At 54.6% G+C, this 21,382-nt stretch overlaps 1 protein-coding gene across 2 annotated transcripts in view; it reads left to right on the top strand.

Moving 5' to 3' along the window:
* Positions 1 to 21,382, top strand: part of LOC119977334 (collagen alpha-1(IV) chain-like) — a 149,866-nt gene that overhangs the window by 59,774 nt on the left and 68,710 nt on the right. For both annotated transcript variants that reach the window (XM_038818117.1, XM_038818118.1), the window contains exons 19-26: positions 4,002 to 4,157; positions 8,471 to 8,554; positions 9,080 to 9,163; positions 9,279 to 9,349; positions 11,851 to 12,042; positions 19,685 to 19,853; positions 20,627 to 20,719; positions 21,152 to 21,256. In XM_038818117.1, coding sequence (XP_038674045.1) covers positions 4,002 to 4,157; positions 8,471 to 8,554; positions 9,080 to 9,163; positions 9,279 to 9,349; positions 11,851 to 12,042; positions 19,685 to 19,853; positions 20,627 to 20,719; positions 21,152 to 21,256 — 954 coding nt within the window. The remainder of the gene's footprint in view (positions 1 to 4,001; positions 4,158 to 8,470; positions 8,555 to 9,079; positions 9,164 to 9,278; positions 9,350 to 11,850; positions 12,043 to 19,684; positions 19,854 to 20,626; positions 20,720 to 21,151; positions 21,257 to 21,382) is intronic.

Here is a 21,382-nt window from a genome sequence, read left to right as displayed (position 1 = left end):
ACCTCATAGTGAAGGTGACCAGAGATAATAATAATAATCTTTATTGTCACAAGTAGGCTTACATTAACACTGCAATGAAGTTACTGTGAAAAGCCCCTAGTCGCCACATTCCGGCACCTGTTCAGGTACACAGAGGGGGAATTCAGAATGTCCAATTCACCTAACAGCACGTCTTTCGGGACTGGTGGGCGGAATCCGGAGCACCCGGAGGAACCCCACGCAGACACGGAGAGAACGTGCAGACTCCGCACTGAATCATAGAATTTACAGTCAGGAGGAGGCCATTCAGCCCATTGAGTCTGCATGGCCCTTACAAAGAGCACCCCACCAAAGCCCATGTATATCCAGCCTATCCCCGTAACCCCGCAACCAGGTAACCCCCACTTAACATGTTTTTGGACACTAAGGGGAAATTTATCACGGCCAATCCACCCAACCTGCACATCTTTGGACTGTGGGAGGAAACCGGAGCACCCGGAGGAAACCCACGCAGACACGGGGAGAACGTGCAGACTCCGCACAGGCAGTGACCCAAGCCGGGAATCGAACCTGGGACTCTGGTGCTGTGAAGCAACAGTGCTAACCATTGTGCTACCGTGCCGCCCACAGCAACGATATGATTAAATATTCCAGTCAGTTTGAGGGAGAGAGGAGTGGGTCCAAGACTGTTCTTAAACTTCAATAAGGGAAATAATGAGGACATGACAGCTGAGCTGGCTAAAGTGAAATGGCAAATGAGGTTAAGCGGGTTGTCAATGGAGATGCTGTGGTAAATATTAAGGGGATATTTCAGAATACACATAACAGATACATTCCAGCAAGTAAGGAAGAGTCCAAAGAATTTACCCACCATCCATGGTTAACTAGAAAGGTTAAAGATAATATCAAACTCATGGGCAGCACGGTGGCGCAGTGGTTAGCACTGCTGCCTCACGGCGCCGCGGTCCCAGGTTCGATCCCGGCTCTGGGTCACTGTCCGTGTGGAGTTTGCATATTCTCCCCGTGTTTGCGTGGGTCTCACCCCCACAACCCAAAGATGTGCAGGGTAGGTGGATTGGCCACGCTAAATTGCCCCTTAATCGGAGGAAAATGAATTGGGCACTCTAAATTTAAAAAAAAAGATAATATCAAACATAAAGATAAAGCATATCATTGTGCAAAGACAGGTGGTCAATCAGAAGATTTGGACAAAATATGAGGAACAGCAAAGGATGACTCAAAGATTGATAAAGAGGGAACAATTGGAATGCGAGAAAAAGTTAACCAGAAATATAAAAATAGTCTGAGTTTTTCTCAATATTTTTAAAAGAAACAAGTTAACAAAGTGGGGATTGATCCGATTGACAGTGAATCTGGAATTGATCATGGAAAACAAGAAATAGATGAATTGAAGAGGAATTTTGGGTCGGTCTTTACTGGAGAGAGGCTCAGCCAGCTGGACGGTGCGTGATGCAGAGCAAGGCCAGCAGCATCAATCCCCGTACCGGCTGAGGTTATTCACAAAGGCCCCGCCTTCTCAACCTTGCCCCTCGCCTGAGGTGCGGTGACCCTCAGATTAAACCACCACCAGTCAGCTCTCCCCCTCAAAGGGGAAAGCAGCCTATGGTCATCTGGGGCTGTGGCGAGTTTACTTTACTTATGTTACTTGCTGTACAGGTTGAATCCCAACGCCTCCGGTAGTTTGGGAATCTGGACATTAAAGTGGGACTTAGCTGCCTCGCTCCAATATGCAGATTTGCCCACAATGTGCGGGATTTACATCGCAATGTCTCACACGGTCACGTTGGATCTCGCCAGGCAGGTATATCCCGGGAGCCCGGTCTCCAGGCTTTCAGCAGCGTGGCCATTGGATCGCGCCCTATACCTGTAGCCGTTTTATTCTACGGCGGCCACTCGCTAACGAGTATGATTGTCCACCTGAAAAACTCTGTGTTCCAGGTCATTGTTATTGTGGCTTCTTACATGGCTGATGAGCCCAGTCCGAGAGCCACACCCTCAGCCACACACTTGGCAGGAGGTGGGATCAGTCCTTGGACTCTAAATCACTGGTGTTCCTTCCTCAGGCTCCTTTTCCCGGCCTCCTCTTGCCATCGGGTGTCCTTGAATCAGGAGGTTCCTCCAAGTAGGTCTCTTCTGATCAAGGGTCTCCCAGGTGTTGACGTCTATGTTGCATTTCTTGCACTAAGCCTTCAGGGTGTCTTTGAAACGCTTCCTTTGTCCTCCTCTTGTTTGGGAAACCTCCTTGAGCTGGGAAAGAAGACCTTCTTTGGCAGTTGGAGCTTTGATATCCTGAGCACATGGCCAGCCCAGCACAGTTGGTTTCGGATGACCGTGTCATCGATACAGGTGCTTTTGGCTCCTTCAAAGATGCTGATGTTAGTGTGCCTGTCCCCCAAGGGGGTGCAGAGAATCCGGCTCAGGCAGTGTTGATGGTACCTCTCCAGGACCCTGAGGTGACGTCTGCACCTCGTCCATGTCTCTGAGCCGTATAGAAGAGTTGGGAAGGTGACTGCCTTGTACATGAGGTGTCAGCACGGATGTCACAGTTGTTGAAGATTCTCGTACTTGGGCATCCAAAGGAGGCAGTCCCGGATTGGATACAATATTGGATCTCCACAGAAATGTCAACCTGAGATGAGAGGTGCCTACCCAGGTGGGGGAGTTCTCCATTGATCTTGACGGAGGGAGCGACTGGGTGCTGCCCTGACAAAGGACTTGAGTCTTCTTGAGGTTGAGGCTGAGACCAAATCTTCGATACGCTTCCCCGAAAGTGTCACGTTTGGCTGGGAGATTCTGTTCGAGTAGGGATGGCGATGTCATCCACTTACTGAAGCACCTCGAGCAATGTTACTGTCATTTTCTTCTTGGATTTAAACCAGTTGAGGGTGAAAGGTTCTCCGTCCATCCTGTGTAGACGATGTCCACTCCACAGGGAAGCTTGCTCTCGATAAGGTGAAGGATGGTGGTGATGAAGGTGGATTTAAGGGTGGGGACGATGTCACAACCCTGCTTAACTAAACCTTCACCTCAAAAGCTTCCGCCTTATTTCCGTCGGTGAGGAATGTCGCCGGCATCTTTTGGTGAAGATTCAAAGGATGTTGATGAATTTCTCTGGACAATCAGCCATTGACAGGGTCTTCCACAACACTTCCCGAGTGAGTCACAAGAAGTTAATTATCTGAATGGTGGGCGATTGCTAAACTCTGAGGTGCGGAGAGATCTGGGTGTCCATGTGCATGAATCACAAAAAGCTGATATACAACAGTCAGTATTGAGATAATATAATAGAATGTAATAGTTTATTGTGGGGGGGAATTAGACACAAAGGTGGGGAGGTTTTGCTTCAGTTATACTAAGAAGTAGCGAGACCAGATCTGGAGTACCGTGTACAGCAATGGTCTCCTTATTTAAGGAAGGATGTAAATATGTCGGAAGCAGTTTACAGAAGGTTTACCAGATTAATACCAGGAAACGGTCGGGTTATCTTGTGAGGTATGGCTGCAGAGGCTGGACGTATCCACTGGAGTTTGGAAGAGGAAGAGGCAACTTGATTGAAACATATAATCCTGAGGGGTCTTGATGGGGTGGATGTGGAGAGGATGTTTCCCCTTTGGGAGAATCTAGAACAAGGGGTCACTTATTTAAAATGGCGACGAGGTGAAAGTTTTGCTCTCCGAGTGTGGTGAGTCTCTGGAAATCTGTTTGTGAAGAGACGGTGGAAGTGGAGACGGTGAATATTTTGAAAGCCGTGGTGGATGGATTTTTGGGAATCAAAGGGATAAAAGGTTATCGGGGTGGGCGGAATGCAGGTTTGAGGTTAGTATCAGATCAACCTTGATCTTACTAAATGGTGGAGCAGGGTGGAGGGGCTGAATGGCCTCCTCTTGCTCCATGTTGGTATGTTCTCAAAATCCCTGTTTACATCTCTGACCAGTTTCTTGACCTTCAGTTTGGTGTTACTGGTCTCAAATTCATCCTTTCTCTTTTCACTTACCCTCTAGGTCATTCCCTACAGGGTGAGAATGGCCTGCCAGGGTTCGCTGGTGAGCGAGGTCAGAAAGGCGACAAAGGAGATGCAGGATCATCGCTCTCAGGAGCTCCAGGGAGAGACGGTCAGAGAGGATTACCAGGTTCCCCTGGTCCCCCAGGACCCACAGGTAAGGGGAACTCCTGTTGTGTCTCCCTCTGAAGAGGCTATGCCTTATTATTCAGTATAAAGAGTGTTCCCCTAAAACATTTGCCAAGGTTAATGCAGGAGAGCAGAAATATTACAAGACATTTCTTCAGTGAGGTCAAACAGACAATTTAGTCCAATCAGATGTCCCATCTATAAGCCAGCCCCGATACTGCCAACACCTGCTCCAGCCCACGTGTACCCACATCAGGAACCTATCCACAGCCACTCTGGGCTTACATGTAACTCCAGTCCCACACCAATGCTGTTGACACAGAACAACTCCACGAACTAGCCCAACTCAGTTACCTCACTCACCTTGCAATGGGTCACAAAGATTGTCAGGACATTCTCAGGGGTAATTAGGGATGGAAAATAAATGCTCACCTCGCCCACATTCTGCATTGATCAACACATAAACTCGCTTTCAAACCGCACCTTCAGTTTCCACACACAAACATTTTGAATGCTTTCTATAATGTTCCAGCACAGACTGGAATATAATAATTTGATGAGAAAGTCTGAAAAGATGGAAAATTATTGATGTTTCACCATCTGTGTCTCAAGGTGCACTCAGAGGGTCAGTACTGGGGGAGTGCTGCACTGTCAGAGGGTCAGTACTGAGGGAGTGCCGCACTATCAGAGGGTCAGTACTGAGGGAGTGCCGCACTGTCAGAGGGTCAGTACTGAGGGAGTGCCGCACTGTCAGAGGGTCAGTACTGAGGGAGTGCCGCACTGTCAGAGGGTCAGTACTGAGGGAGTGCCGCACTGTCAGAGGGTCAGTACTGAGGGAGTGCCACACTGTCAGAGGGTCAGTACTGAGGGAGTGCCGCACTGTCAGAGGGTCAGTACTGAGGGAGCGCCGCACTGTCAGAGGGTCAGTACTGAGGGAGTGCCGCACTATCAGAGGGTCAGTACTGAGGGAGTGCCGCACTGTCAGAGGGTCAGTACTGAGGGAGTGCCGCACTGTCAGAGGGTCAGTACTGAGGGAGTGCCGCACTGTCAGAGGGTCAGTACTGAGGGAGTGCCGGACTGTCAGAGGGTCAGTACTGAGGGAGAGCCGCACTGTCAGAGGTTCAGTACTGAGGGGGTGCCGCACTGTCAGAGGGTCAGTACTGAGGGAGTGCCGCACTGTCAGAGGGTCAGTACTGAGGGAGTGCTGCACTGTCAGAGGGTCAGTACTGAGGGAGTGCCGCACTGTCAGAGGGTCAGTACTGAGGGAGTGCTGCACTGTCAGACGGTCAGTACTGAGGGAGTGCCGCACTGTCAGAGGGTCAGTACTGAGGGAGTGCTGCACTGTCAGAGGGTCAGTACTGAGGGAGTGCCGCACTGTCAGAGGGTCAGTACTGAGGGAGTGCCACACTGTCAGAGGGTCAGTACTGAGGGAGTGCTGCACTGTCAGAGGGTCAGTACTGAGGAAGTGGTCGCACTGTCAGAGGGTCAGTACTGAGGGAGTGCTGCACTGTCAGAGGGTCAGTACTGAGGGAGTGCTGCACTGTCAGAGGGTCAGTACTGAGGGAGTGCCGCACTGTCAGAGGGTCAGTACTGAGGGAGTGCTGCACTGTCAGAGGGTCAGTACTGAGGGAGTGCTGCACTGTCAGAGGGTCAGTACTGAGGGAGTGCCGCACTGTCAGAGGGTCAGTACTGAGGGAGTACCGCACTGTCAGAGAGTCAGTACTGAGGGAGTGCTGCACTGTCAGAGGGTCAGTACTGAGGGAGTGCCGCACTGTCAGAGGGTCAGTGCTGAGGGAGTGCTGCACTGTCAGAGGGTCAGTACTGAGGGAGTGCTGCACTGTCAGAGGGTCAGTACTGAGGGAGTGCTGCACTGTCAGAGGGTCAGTGCTGAGGGAGTGCTGCACTGTCAGAGGGTCAGTTCTGTGGGAGTGCCGCACTGTCAGAGGGTCAGTACTCAGTGCTGCACTGTCAGAGGGTCAGTACTGAGGGAGTGCTGCACTGTCAGAGGGTCAGTACTGAGGGAGTGCCGCACTGTCAGAGGGTCAGTACTGAGGGAGTGCCGCACTGTCAGAGGGTCAGTACTGAGGGAGTGCTGCACTGACAGAGGGTCAGTACTGAGGGAGTGCCGCACTGTCAGAGGGTCAGTACTGAGGGAGCGCTGCACTGTCAGAGGGTCAGTACTGAGGGAGTGCTGCACTGTCAGAGGGTCAGTACTGAGGGAGTGCTGCACTGTCAGAGGGTCAGTACTGAGGGAGTGCTGCACTGTCAGAGGGTCAGTACTGAGGGAGTGCCGCACTGTCAGAGGGTCAGTACTGAGGGAGTGCCGCACTGTCAGAGGGTCAGTACTGAGGGAGTGCTGCACTGTCAGAGAGTCAGTACTGAGGGAGTGCCGCACTGTCAGAGGGTCAGTTTGAGGGAGTGCTGCACTGTCAGAGGGTCAGTACTGAGGGAATGCTGCACCGTCAGAGGGTCAGTACTGAGGGAGCGCTGCACTGTCAGAGGGTCAGTACTGAGGGAGTGCTGCACTGTCAGAGTGTCAGTACTGAGGGAGTGCCGCACTGTCAGAGGGTCAGTACTGAGGGAGCGCCGCACTGTCAGAGTGTCAGTACTGAGGGAGTGCCGCACTGTCAGAGGGTCAGTACTGAGGGAGTGCCGCACTGTCAGAGGGTCAGTACTGAGGGAGTGCCGCACTGTCAGAGTGTCAGTACTGAGGGAGTGCCGCACTGTCAGAGGGTCAGTACTGAGGGAGTGCTGCACTGTCAGAGGGTCAGTACTGAGGGAGTGCCGCACTGTCAGAGGGTCAGTACTGAGGGAGTGCTGCACTGTCAGAGGGTCAGTACTGAGGGAGTGCTGCACTGTCAGAGGGTCAGTACTGAGGGAGTGCCGCACTGTCAGAGTGTCAGTACTGAGGGAGTGCCGCACTGTCAGAGGGTCAGTACTGAGGGAGTGCCGCACTGTCAGAGTGTCAGTACTGAGGGAGTGCCGCACTGTCAGAGGGTCAGTACTGAGGGAGTGCTGCACTGTCAGAGGGTCAGTACTGAGGGAGTGCTGCACTGTCAGAGGGTCAGTACTGAGGGAGTGCCGCACTGTCAGAGTGTCAGTACTGAGGGAGTGCCGCACTGTCAGAGGGTCAGTACTGAGGGAGTGCCGCACTGTCAGAGTGTCAGTACTGAGGGAGTGCCGCACTGTCAGAGGGTCAGTACTGAGGGAGTGCTGCACTGTCAGAGGGTCAGTACTGAGGGAGTGCCGCACTGTCAGTGGGTCAGTACTGAGGGAGTGCCGCACTGTCAGAGGGTCAGTACTGAGGGAGTGCTGCACTGACAGAGGGTCAGTACTGAGGGAGTGCCGCACTGTCAGAGGGTCAGTACTGAGGGAGCGCTGCACTGTCAGAGGGTCAGTACTGAGGGAGTGCTGCACTGTCAGAGGGTCAGTACTGAGGGAGTGCTGCACTGTCAGAGGGTCAGTACTGAGGGAGTGCCGCACTGTCAGAGGGTCAGTACTGAGGGAGTGCCGCACTGTCAGAGGGTCAGTACTGAGGGAGTGCTGCACTGTCAGAGAGTTAGTACTGAGGGAGTGCCGCACTGTCAGAGGGTCAGTTTGAGGGAGTGCTGCACTGTCAGAGGGTCAGTACTGAGGGAATGCTGCACCGTCAGAGGGTCAGTACTGAGGGAGCGCTGCACTGTCAGAGGGTCAGTACTGAGGGAGTGCTGCACTGTCAGAGGGTCAGTACTGAGGGAGAGCTGCACTGTCAGAGGGTCAGTACTGAGGGAGCGCCGCACTGTCAGAGGGTCAGTACTGAGGGAGTGCCGCACTGTCAGAGTGTCAGTACTGAGGGAGTGCCGCACTGTCAGAGGGTCAGTACTGAGGGAGCGCCGCACTGTCAGAGTGTCAGTACTGAGGGAGTGCCGCACTGTCAGAGGGTCAGTACTGAGGGAGTGCCGCACTGTCAGAGGGTCAGTACTGAGGGAGTGCTGCACTGTCAGAGGGTCAGTACTGAGGGAGTGCCGCACTGTCAGAGGGTCAGTACTGAGGGAGTGCTGCACTGTCAGAGGGTCAGTACTGAGGGAGTGCCGCACTGTCAGAGGGTCAGTACTGAGGGAGTGCCGCACTGTCAGAGGGTCAGTACTGAGGGAGTGCCGCACTGTCAGAGGGTCAGTACTGAGGGAGTGCTGCACTGTCAGAGGGTCAGTACTGAGGGAGTGCTGCACTGTCAGAGGGTCAGTACTGAGGGAGTGCCGCACTGTCAGAGGGTCAGTACTGAGGGAGTGCTGCACTGTCAGAGGGTCAGTACTGAGGGAGTGCAGTGGAATTCTAACAAAGTTTTATGACATATTGTTTCAGTATCCCGTGCGGATTGTCGAAGTTTACCGGGGCTGCCTGGACCAGCCGGACCTCGGGGTTACCAAGGGGAATCTGGATTGAAAGGTCAGTTTGTGTTTGACGAGGTTAGGGTGTGGGGGGGGGGGGGGGGGGGGGGGGGATGGGTGGGGATGGAGTGGGGGGGTGGGGTGGGGGGGATGGGGTGGGGGGGAGGGGGTGGGGGGGATGGGGGGGGTGTGGGGGGGGGATGGGGTGTGGGGTGGGTGTGGGGGGGGATGGGGTGTGGGGGGGAGGGGGTGTGGGGGGGGAGGGGTGTGGGGGGGTGGGGAGGGGATGGGGGGATGGAGTGGGGGGGATGGAGTGGGGGGGAGGGGGTGTGGGGGGAGGGGGTGGGGGGTGTGGGGGGGGTGTGGGGGGGAGGGGTGGGGGGGGTGGGTGCGGGGGGGATGGGGTGGGGTGGGGGGTGGGTGTGGGGGGATGGGGTGTGGGGGGGGGTGGGGGGGAGGGGTGGGTGGGGGGGGGATGGAAATCAGCCAGGATCTGACAGACGAGCGGACTGAAGGCTGGGTTAGCCGAATGGCCTCGTCCTATCCCAACATGGTCTCTGTAACAGTCTGGGTTTCCTTACAGGCAGCAAGGGTGGTACCTGCTTCCACTGTAACTTCACCGCCTTTCCTGGGCCATCCGGACCCCAAGGCCCTCCGGGAAGAACAGGTGAGTGAGCCGCAGAACACATCTCCAGCCAATAAAACTCTGGCTTTGTGAACGGATACAAACCCCACCCACAGGTTTGATTTCTGCAAATTCCCTTGTTCCTGGTGTTTCGCAGGTGATCCCGGAATTCCAGGTCCGAAGGGAGACCAGGGTGCGCCAGGAAGAGCCGGATTCCCCGGCCAGCCTGTAAGTAGCTGAACCTGCTGTTGGCTCCTGAACAGCAACGGGGGGTGGGAGGGCCGCGGAGTGGCGGGTGGGGGAGGGCCGCGGAGTGGCGGGTGGGGGAGGGCCGCGGAGTGGCAGGTGGGGGAGGGCCGCGGAGTGGCAGGTGGGGGAGGGCCGCGGAGTGGCGGGTGGGGGAGGGCCGCGGAGTGGCGGGAGCAGGAGGGCCGCGGAGTGGCGGGTGGGGGAGGGGTGGGGAGCTGGTGGGGGTGGTTGTAGGATGGGGTGGGGGTGTTGGGGTGGTGTCGGTGGGGTTAGGGGTTGGTGGGGTGGGGTAGGCTGTGGGTGGTGGGGAGGGGGTGGAGTGGAGTGGGTGGAGTAGGGGTGGGGGTGGGGTGGGGTGAGGGTAGGGGTGGTGGGGTGGGGGGTGTGGTGGGGTGGGGGTGGGTGGTGGGGGAGGCGGTGGGTGGTGGGGTGGGGGCAGTTCGGGTGGGGTGGGGGTGGGGGTGGGGGGATTTGGGGTGGGGTGGGGGAGGCGGTGGGTGCTGGGGAGGGGGTGGAGTGGAGTGGGTGGAGTAGGGGTGGGGGTGGGGGGAATTGGGGTGGGGTGGGGGTGGCGGTGGGTGGTGGGGTGGGGGTGGGGGTGGGGGGATTTGGGGTGGGGTGGGGGAGGTGGTGGGTGGTGGGGTGGGGGAGGTGGTGGGTGGTGGGGTGGGGGTGGGGGTGGGGGGATTTGGGGTGGGGTGGGGGAGGTGGTGGGTGGTGGGGTGGGGGTGGGGGGAGTTGGGGTGGGGTGGGGGGAGTTGGGGTGGGGGTGGGGGGAGTTGGGGTGGGGTGGGGGAGGCGGTGGGTGGTGGGGTGGGGGAGGCGGTGGGTGGTGGGGTGGGGGAGGCGGTGGGTGGTGGGGTGGGGGGAGTTGGGGTGGGGTGGGGGTGGGGGGAGTTGGGGTGGGGTGGGGGTGGGGGGAGTTGGGGTGGGGTGGGGGTGGGGGGAGTTGGGGTGGGGTGGGGGTGGGGGGAGTTGGGGTGGGGTGGGGGTGGGGGGAGTTGGGGTGGGGTGGGGGAGGCGGTGGGTGGTGGGGTGGGGGGTGCAGTGAGCTGGGGTGTGATGTTGAGGGTGGGGGGAATCTGGGTGGTGTGTGTGAAACTCCTGATCACAGGGATTGGTTCAGGTGAGTGATACAGATTCATGGGAAACGATGATGGAGGGAAGGAGGAACAAGAGGATCGGAGATATGGAAGATGAAGAAGGTTGAAAGGGGCTCTGGTGGACAATATACACCAGCATCGAGCAGATGGGCTGAATTGCCTGTTTCTGTGCTGTAAGTTCGAAGCAATTCATTGTAAATTTAGAGCAGTTAGTTCCTTAAACCCCAATCAATCTTCAAAATGTTTCACAAAGGAGGGACAAAGTGACCTCTGTGATGGATCTGAGGGAGCATCACACTGTCATAGGGTCAGTACTGGGGCAGTGCTGCACTGTCAGAGGGTCGGTACTGAGGGAGTGCTGCACTGTCAGAGGGTCGGTACTGAGGGAGTGCCGCACTGTCAGAGAGTCAGTACTGAGGGAGTGCCGCACTGTCAGAGGGTCAGTACTGAGGGAGTGCCGCAATGTCAGAGGGTCAGTACTGAGGGAGTGCTGCACTGTCAGAGGGTCAGTACTGAGGGAGTGCCGCACTGTCAGAGGGTCAGTACTGAGGGAGTGCTGCACTGTCAGAGGGTCAGTGCTCAGGGAGTGCTGCACTGTCAGAGGGTCAGTACTGAGGGAGTGTCGCACTGTCAGAGGGTCAGTACTGAGGGAGTGCCGCACTGTCAGAGGGTCAGTACTGAGGGAGTGCCGCACTGTCAGAGGGTCAGTACTGAGGGAGTGCCGCACTGTCAGAGGGTCAGTACTGAGGGAGTGCCGCACTATCAGAGGGTCAGTACTGAGGGAGTGCCGCACTGTCAGAGGGTCAGTACTGAGGGAGTGCCGCACTGTCAGAGGGTCAGTACTGAGGGAGTGCTGCACTGTCAGAGGGTCAGTACTGAGGGAGTGCTGCACTGTCACAGGGTCAGTACTGAGGGAGTGCTGCACTGTCAGAGGGTCAGTACTGAGGGAGTGCCGCACTGTCAGAGGGTCAGTACTGAGGGAGTGCTGCACTGTCAGAGGGTCAGTACTGAGGGAGTGCTGCACTGTCAGAGGGTCAGTACTGAGGGAGTGCCGGACTGTCAGAGGGTCAGTACTGAGGGAGTGCCGCACTGTCAGAGGGTCAGTACTGAGGGAGTGCCGCACTGTCAGAGGGTCAGTACTGAGGGAGTGCCGCACTGTCAGAGGGTCAGTACTGAGGGAGTGCTGCACTGTCAGAGGGTCAGTACTGAGGGAGTGCCGCACTGTCAGAGGGTCAGTACTGAGGGAGTGCCGCACTGTCAGAGGGTCAGTACTGAGGGAGTGCTGCACTGTCAGAGGGTCAGTACTGAGGGAGTGCCGCACTGTTGGAGATGACAGACGGCGAATGGATGATGATGACAGCTTTTTGTTTCTTCCAGGGCGCTGATGGGTTGCATGGACCCAGAGGAATTCCAGGCTCGAAAGGTGAGGCAGGAGATATCCAAACTTTACCTGGAGTGAAAGGAGATCGAGGTGACCCTGGATTCCCGGGTTCTCCGGGTGTTCCTGGTATTGGTGGATTACCTGGGAAAGAAGGTCCTCCAGGAATCCTAGGATTGAAAGGCGAGCCAGTAAGTGCAGCGAGGAATCTGCTCAGTGATTCAATCCGGATATCAGTACAATGACTTTCAGCAAAGAGAATCTCCGTGAATCTATTGTCATCAATCTCAATCAGCTCCTCCGTAGGGAAGACAGATGCAAAAACCTGTTTCAGTTATCCGCCATAGCCTTCCTATTACTCTCTCAGAGCAGACCCCAACAATAGCTCGCACTCTGGACCAAAACCCCAATATTTTATTGTCATTTTGTTGCACTGTGAGGAAAGGATTTCTTGCTCAAAGAGGGATTTCACACACAATAGAGATACGGTAAATTTAAACAAACTTCATTACGGACACAGTATTGAAATATCTTTAACATCACAGAAGAATACAGTTTACAGTTACCCCTTTGACAATGCTTCCTATCAAAGACAATCAAACACTTGCTCCAACTGCTATCTTTTACCACTACTCAAGGATAGGGACTGGTTTAGCTCACTCAGCTAAATCGCTGGCTTTTAAAGCAGACCAAGCAGGCCAGCAGCACGGTTCGATTCCCGTACCAGCCTCCCCGGACAGGCGCCGGAATGTGGAGACTAGGGGCTTTTCACAGTAACTTCATTGAAGCCTACTCGTGACAATAAGCGATTTTCATTTTCATTTCATTTCAAAGTCCATCTTAGGTCTCAATCCACTTTTAAATACAGTTAGCAGACTCAGGAATACTTGCTGTTAAGCGATGTGTCAGATAAACCATTTTGGGGAGGGATCCTTGCAGACTCTTGCCGTTTCAGAAATCGGTATTCCATTCACAGGCAAAAATCTTTTTAACTAAACAGCTGGGAGAGATAATGCTAGTCTGTTCACAGACAGATCCAAAACTAAATCGATCCTTCAGAAACTGCTTTCGCCCCTGGCTCCTCCCATTAACCATGTCATCCCATTAAACTCAACACAGTGGTTCTAATTACCTACTCCCCAGGTATTGTTTTCATACAAACAAAATCCATTAGCCCAAACTTTTATGATGCTTTAATTGCACCTCGGCTTGCAAACCAGGATTTTTAGAAACAATGCTGCAGCAGTCGCACACACTAACCCAGGCTTTTAACCTAATATACCTGAAATCCCTATATTCATCACACTACTTTCCATTGCTAATTTCCCAGATGCACTTACTCGAGGACTAATGCTAACTTTGTTAACTCATTTCTTATTTAAATATTGAGAGAAATCCTTGCTGCCTGTTTTTATATTACTGGCTAGCCTTCTCTCATACTCTAGTGTTCCCTTTCCTTCCTTATCAATCTTTTTGTCATTTTTTGATGTTCTTTAAATTCTTCCCAATCTTTTGACATGCCACTCATCGGAGATTTGTGGCCAGTCACAGTGACGGGATCTGCTGCTGCCACCGATGGTGCCACAGGTTTCCCGACAGCGAAGGGTCCATTCAACAGGAAACCTACCCCATTGACAACGTCGGGGTCAGAAGATCCCACTGCCAGCCAATAGCAGACCCCCTCCCACAGCCAAGAAACACGTGGTGGGCTGCACGATAAACCCCACCCACTGTTTTGAACATTTTTATTTAATGGCAGATATTGGCCCCTCCTCTTGAAATGTCTCTTTCTCATTGCAATTTGTCTATTCTGGCTATTCTGAAATAGCCCTTTAAATGTTTGCTGTTGGACATCTATCTCTCCCTCAAGCACATTTGTCAAACAAAGAACAAAGAACAAAGAAAAGTACAGCACAGGAACAGGCCCTTCGGCCCTCCAAGCCTGCGCCGACCATGCTGCCCGTCTAAACTAAAATCTTCTGCACTTCCTGGGTGCATATCCCTCTATTCCCACCCTATTCATGTATTTGTCAAGATGCCCCTTAAATGTCACTATCGTCCCTGCTTCCACCACCTCCTCCAGCAGCGAGTTCCAGGCACCCACTACCCTCTGTGTAAAAAACTTGCCTCGTACATCTCCTCTAAACCTTGCCCCTCGCACCTTAAACCTATGCCCCCTAGTAATTGACCCCTCTACCCCGGGGGAAAAGTCTCTGACTATCCACTCTGTCTATGCCCCTCATAATTTTGTAGACCTCTATCAGGTTGCTTCAGTTCATTTTAGCTAACTCTGCTCTCATGCCCTCATCACTGCCCTTATTTAAGTTGACAATATTAGTCTCGGGCACACTCTTCTCTCTCTCAAACTGAATGTATAATTTAATTACATTCTAATCATTGCTTCCCAGGGGTGCCTTTGTGGTGTTATTCTAAGAAACTATCCTGAAAACTAATCTGATGAACTGCTCATCGAGACTATCTTTATCCTTTTTTATACATTTAGAGCACCCAATTTACTTTTTCCAATTAAGGGGCAATTTAGCGTGGCCAATCCACCTACCCTGCGCATCTTTGGGTTGTGGGGGTGAAACCCACGCAGACACGGGGAGAATGTGCAAACTCCACACGGACAGTGACCCAGAGCCGGGATCGAACCTGGGACCTCAGCACCGTGAGGCAGCAGTGCTAACCACTGCGCCACTGTGCTGCCCATCTGGTGTTTACAGTCTAGATGTAATCTAAATCCCCCATGATTATTGCAGTATTTTCCTGACAAACTCCCATCATCTCCACTTTTATACTCTGTCCTACTGTGTCGGTATAATCAGGGGGCCTGTACATCACTCCCACAAGTGACCTCTTTGCCGGGAATCTCCGAGCCCGCAGCCGGGCGGCAATTCTCCGGATGGGGGGGGGAAGGAGCCGGATCGGGGAAGGAGCCGGATCTGGGGGGAGCCGGATCGGGAGGGAGCCGGATCGGGGGTGTGGGGGAGGAGCCGATTGGGGGTGTGGGGAGGAGCTGGATCGGCGGGATCCGGATCGGGGGTGTGGTTGAGGAGCCGGATATGGGGGGAGCCAGATCGGGGGGGGGGGGTGGTTGAGGAGCCGGATCGGGGGTGTGGGGGAGGAGCCGGATCTGGGGGGAGCCGGATCGGGGGTGTGGATCGGGGTGTGGGGGAGGAGCCGGATCGGGGGGAGCCGGATCGGGGGGAGCCGGATCGGGGGGGTGGGGGTGGAGCCAGATCGGGGTGTGGGGAGGAGCCGGATCGGGAGGGAGCCGGATCGTGGGTGTGGGGGTGGAGCCAGATCGGGGTGTGGGGGAGGAGCCGGATCGGGGGGAGCCGGATCGGGAGGGAGCCGGATCGTGGGTGAGCCAGATCGGGGGTGTGGGGGAGGAGCCGGATCGTGGGTGTGGGGGAGGAGCCAGATCGGGGTGTGGGGGGGAGCCAGATCGGGGTGTGGGGGAGGAGCCAGATCGGGGTGTGGGGGAGGAGCCGGATCAGGGGGAGCCGGATCGGGAGGGAGCCGGATCGTGGGTGTGGGGGAGGAGCCGGATCGGGGGTGTGGGGGAGGAGCCGGATCTGGGGGGAGCCAGATCGGGAGGGAGCCGGATCGGGGGTGAGCCAGATCGGGGGTGTGGGGGAGGAGCCGGATCATGGCGGGGGGGGAAGGGGGGGATGGCGTTGAAGCAGACTGGGAGCCATCATGTCTTTAGTATCCGCCGCAGGCAGAGGCTCAGTCTTCACTGCTGACCCCCAGTGGAGGATCAATCTCCCCTCCTCACTCGCCCCTCCTCACTCGTCCCTCCTCACCACACCCCCTCCTCACTGCCCTCCCTACTCACTCTCCCCTCCTCACCGCCCTCCAACTAACCGCCCTCCCTCCTCACTGCCCTCCCTCCTCAATCCCCTCCCGATCTCATTGCCCTCCTCTCCCCTTCCCTCCTCACTCTCTCCTCACTCCCCTCCCCACTGCCCTCCTCTCCCCTTCCCTCCTCACTCTCTCCTCACTCTCCTCCCCACTGCCCTCCCCTCCCCATTGCCCTCCCCGCCCTCCTCACTCTCTCCTCACTCCCCTCCCTCCTCACTGCCCTCCCTCCTCAATCCCCTCCCCGTCTCATTGCCCTCTCCTCACCTCCGCTCCCCTTCCCTCCGCTCCCCTTCCCTCCTCACTCTTCCTCACTCCCCTCCCTTCCTCTCCCCTTCTCACTCCCCTCCTCACTGCCCTCCCCTCCCCACTGCCCTACCCTCCCCTCCTCACTGCCCTCCCCTCCCATCCTCACTCCCTCCTCACTGCCCTCCCCTCCTCACTGCCCTCCCCTCCCATTCTCACTCTCTCCTCACTGCCCGCCCCTCCCCACTGCCCTCCCCTCCTCACTGCCCTCCCCTCCCCTCCTCACTCTCCCTTCCTCCCCAGACGCCCACACTCTGTCCGGCTCTGCATTCAGTGCCGATCACACACAGATTGTTGATCTGAGCCCCGATACCCCGGAGCTGGAACCAGTTCCAACCAGCTGCCTTCATTCACTCTCTCTGCTGCCAGTAGATCGGCCCCTGGATCAGACAGAAGGTCAACAAAACACAAATAATATTAGATTCTTAAAAAAATATTTAAAATTTCCCTCTTCTAACCAAACTTCCACACTTTGTTCAAAGTCACACTCAGGGACAGAGAGACTCTCCCCCAGACAGAGAGACTCCCCCCCCAGACAGAGAGACTCTCCCCCAGACAGAGAGACTCCCCCCCCAGACAGAGAGACTCTCCCCCAGACAGAGAGACTCTCCCCCAGACAGAGAGACTCTCCCCCAGACAGAGAGACTCTCCCCCAGACAGCCCCCAGACAGAGAGACTCTCCCCCAGACAGAGAGACTCTCCCCCAGACAGAGAGACTCTCCCCCAGACAGAGAGACTCTCCCCCAGACAGAGAGACTCTCCCCCAGACAGAGAGACTCTCCCCCGGACAGAGGGACTCTCCCCCAGACAGAGAGACTCTCCCCCAGACAGAGAGACTCTCCCCCAGACAGCCCCCAGACAGAGAGACTCTCCCCCAGACAGAGAGACTCTCCCCCAGACAGAGAGACTCTCCCCCAGACAGAGAGACTCTCCCCCAGACAGAGAGACTCTCCCCCAGACAGAGAGACTCTCCCCCAGACAGAGAGACACTCCCCCAGACAGAGAGACTCTCCCCCAGACAGAGAGACTCTCCCCCAGACAGAGAGACTCTCCCCCAGACAGAGAGACTCTCCCCCAGAGAGAGAGACTCTCCCCCAGACAGAGAGACTCTCCCCCAGACAGAGAGACTCTCCCCCAGACAGGGAGACTCTCCCCCAGACAGAGAGACTCTCCCCCAGACAGAGAGACTCTCCCCCAGCCAGAGAGACTCTCCCCCAGACAGAGAGACTCTCCCCCAGACAGAGAGACTCTCCCCCGGACAGAGGGACTCTCCCCCAGACAGAGAGACTCTCCCCCAGACAGAGAGACTCTCCCCCAGACAGAGAGACTCTCCCCCAGACAGAGAGACTCTCCCCCAGACAGAGAGACTCTCCCCCAGACAGAGAGACGCTCCCCCAGACAGAGAGACTCTCCCCCAGACAGAGAGACTCTCCCCCAGACAGAGAGACTCTCCCCCAGAGAGAGAGACTCTCCCCCAGACAGAGAGACTCTCCCCCAGACAGAGAGACTCTCCCCCAGACAGGGAGACTCTCCCCCAGACAGAGAGACTCTCCCCCAGACAGAGAGACTCTCCCCCAGAGAGAGAGACTCTCCCCCAGACAGAGAGACTCTCCCCCAGACAGAGAGACTCTCCCCCAGACAGAGAGACTCTCCCCCGGACAGAGGGACTCTCCCCCAGACAGAGAGACTCTCCCCCAGACAGAGAGACTCTCCCCCGGACAGAGAGACTCTCCCCCAGACAGAGAGACTCTCCCCCAGACAGAGAGACTGGCTCCCAGGCAGAGAGACTCTCCCCCAGACAGAGAGACTCCCCCCCAGACAGAGAGACTCTCCCCCAGAGACTCTCCCCCAGACAGAGAGACTCTCCCCCAGACAGAGAGCATCTTCCCCAGACAGAGAGACTCTCCCCCAGACAGAGAGACGCTCCCCCAGACAGAGAGACTCTCCCCCAGACAGAGAGACTCTCCCCCAGACAGAGAGACTCTCCCCCAGACAGAGAGACTCTCCCCCAGACAGAGAGACGCTCCCCCAGACAGAGAGACTCTCCCCCAGACAGAGAGACTCTCCCCCAGACAGAGAGACTGGCTCCCAGAGATTTGCCCGGGATAGCAAACGTATCAAATATTTATCTCCCTTCAGTGACATTTTGTACCTGAAGTTTGACAGGTTGTCAATGGTAATTAGTGATATTTTATTGTAACATGGATGTGCCGAGTGCCACAATTGATTGTCCATTCTGTCCTGGGCCCTGGAATAAGGGGGATGGTCCTGTGCAGGCTGTATTTCTCAATCTTTGCCACATACACGTCAGTCACCTGAATTCCTTCTGTGTCCATTTGTGAGTTTATTTTGGTTGCTGTGCAGGGCGCTGTCGATTATTTCTATCGCTTTCTATTTTTTCACTCAGTCTCTCTGGAGTTTTCTTCCCTCTACGTACTTCCAGACTTCTGCCCTGATGTTTCCTTCTGTGTCAGTGTCACACTTTGGTATATAATGCTGCTGTGGCTTGCTGTTATATAACTGGATGTTGTTGCTGTCCCTTTCCTTACTGTGGCCGCTACGGCACCTTTAACCAGCATTGTGTGAGCATCTATACCACACACCCCTTAGATTAAGTACCTTGAATTTGGTCAGTGGTCAGGGACCGGAGATCTGGGTGGCACATTAGCACAGTGGTTAGCACTGTCGCTTCATAGCGCTAGGGACCCGGGTTCGATTCCCGGCTTGGGTCACTGTCTGTGTGGAGTCTGCACGTTCTCCCTGTGTCTGCGTGTGTTTCCTCCGGGTGCTCCGGTTTCCTCCCACAAGTCCCGAAAGACATGCTGTCAGGTGAATTGGACATTCTGAATTCTCCCTCAGTGTACCCGAACAGGCGCTGGAGTGTGGCGACTAGGGGATTTTCACAGTAACTTAATTGTCTGTTAATGTAAGCCTACTTGTGACACCAATAAACATTGTTATTGTTATCATTAGACTATGAGTGGAGTCGTCAGTTTAGAAGGATGAGGGGGGATCTTATTGAAATTTACAGGATACTGAGAGGCCCGGATAGAGTGGACATGGAGAGGATGTTTCCATTAGCAGGAAAATCTCGAAGCAGAAGACACAGCCTCAGACTGAAGGGACGATCCTTTCAAACTGAAATGAGGAGGAATTTCTTCAGCCAGAGGGTGGTGAATCTGTGGAACTCTTTGCCGCAGAAGGCTGTGGAGGCCAAATCACTGAGTGTCTTTAAGACAGAGATAGATAGGTTCTTGATTAATAAGGGGATCAGGGGTTATGGGGAGAAGGCAGGAGAATGGGGATGAGAAACATATCAGCCATGATTGAATGGCGGAGCAGACTCGATGGGCCGAATGGTCTAATATTGCGCCTATGATTTATGGTCTTATTTTCTTGCACATTTGACTAAGAGGATGTGAATTGGGGAAATTCTCCAGCTGGCTTCTTTGTCAGGAATGTGTGTGTACAGAGTTGTCGGCAATATGAAGCTGTGTGTGTAACTCCTCCTGCAGAGCAATGTGGGATCAATGTTGGTTCTATCAGCCAGTGGGATCAATGTTGGTTCTATCAGCCAGTGTGGGTGTGTAGCTGACTCCGGGATGGGTGCAGCATTCTGCGAACATCTCCAGTACTTAACTGTCGTCTCAACTTGTGCAGGGAAACATTGGCTTCAAAGGTGAACGGGGTTTATCAGGAACCCCAGGATTATCGGGAATACCAGGAGATCAGGGACCTCCCGGATCTCCAGGACTGGGCTTGCCTGGATTTCCAGGTGAAAAGGGCAGCCAAGGATTTCCAGGAAGTGCGGGAATTCCTGGTGAAGCAGGTAAGTTATGATCCAACATGCCAGCCAGCTGCAATGCAATGTGGATTCCCCGGCAGATTGAAGGGTCACCTTCCCTTGACGAATCCCATCTGTTACTCGATGGAAAATCCTCCGGGATATCAAATATCTTCCCAATTTCCATTCAACAGGGAATGCATCCGATTGTGAGTTTGGAAACACAAAGGTGAAACCACCACATCAGCGAAGATACAAATATTCTGGGCCCGTCTTGCTCAGTGTCAGGGACAGCCCGTGTGATCAGCAAGGGTTGTATGAGAACACTTCACGGCTCAGGTAAGCACGTGTTTGAGCACAGGCGTGTTTCACAGTGTCCCCCCCCCCAGTCTGTGCTGAAAGCAAATCGCTGGGTAATTCTCTCTGTGTCTCCTTCTCTCAGAGGATGGAGCAGAAAGGGGTGTGGGGCGAGGGAGGCACCTGGCGTGGTGTTTTCCAAATTCGGATGCATCAAGGTTTGATATTCCAACAAGGCCTTTCTCAAGTGTACCCTCCACAAATTCAGAAGGAAGCAGAAGAGGCCAAGGGCAGGAGATTTAGAAGAGCTGATGGTTTTGAGTGCACAGGGAGGACATGCTGGTTCCATTATTCCCAGCATCAAGTTGAATGGTCAACAGAACTGACAAAAATCAACCGGCACAAAATCCTCCCTTGGCCACCTGTGTTTAGAATAGTTGCTAGATTGATTGGAGTATATTGATCCCAATCATTGCTATTCCGTGCTCTCTAACTGTTCTCTTGTCTTTTCCTTGTAACAGGTCAGAAAGGGGAATCAGGAAACTCTGTCAGTCAGCCAGGAGCCCGAGGTCACCCTGGGCCTCCAGGATTACCAGGCCAGCCTGGAAGTAGAGGTAAATTCATGAATCGTGGCAAAGGAAGGTGCCGTGGTAACGTCACTGATTTAGTAATCCGGAGGCTCAGGGTAATGTTCCAGGGACACCGATTCCAATCCCAGCACGGCAACTGGGGCAATTTAAATTCAATTAATAAAATCTGGACTTGGAAAATCTGGTAATGGTGACTTTGAAACTATCATCGATTGTTATAAAAAAAAATCTGGGTCACTAATGTCCTTTAGGGAAGGAAATCTGCAATCCTTACCCGATCTGTCCTACTCCAGACCCACAGCAATGACCCCCTCAAAGGCAATTAGGGATGGGCAATAAATGCCGGCCCAGCCCAGCGACCTCCATGTCCCATTGCAAGAAAAACAAAGCTAATATATTGAAATGTTACATTTCACGTCTGCTTCAGGAATATTTATATTTTTGCCGCTCCAACAGGTGATCCCGGTCTCCCGGGAGCTCCAGGATTACACGGAGCAATCGGCCCAAAAGGTGATCCCGGTCCCACCGGGATCGGCTTCCCAGGACCAACTGGTGTAAAAGGTAAGTGAACTTATACTCACCACCCTGTAACTGCCCTCCGCCACATCGTTACTGCGCCGTAACTGCCCTCCGCCACATCGTTACTGCGCCGTAACTGCCCTCCGCCACATCGTTACTGCGCCGTAA

Source organism: Scyliorhinus canicula, chromosome 14 (assembly GCF_902713615.1).
Source record: "Scyliorhinus canicula chromosome 14, sScyCan1.1, whole genome shotgun sequence".
Taxonomy (NCBI): domain Eukaryota; kingdom Metazoa; phylum Chordata; class Chondrichthyes; order Carcharhiniformes; family Scyliorhinidae; genus Scyliorhinus; species Scyliorhinus canicula.
This window is presented reverse-complemented; position numbering and strand designations above follow the sequence as displayed.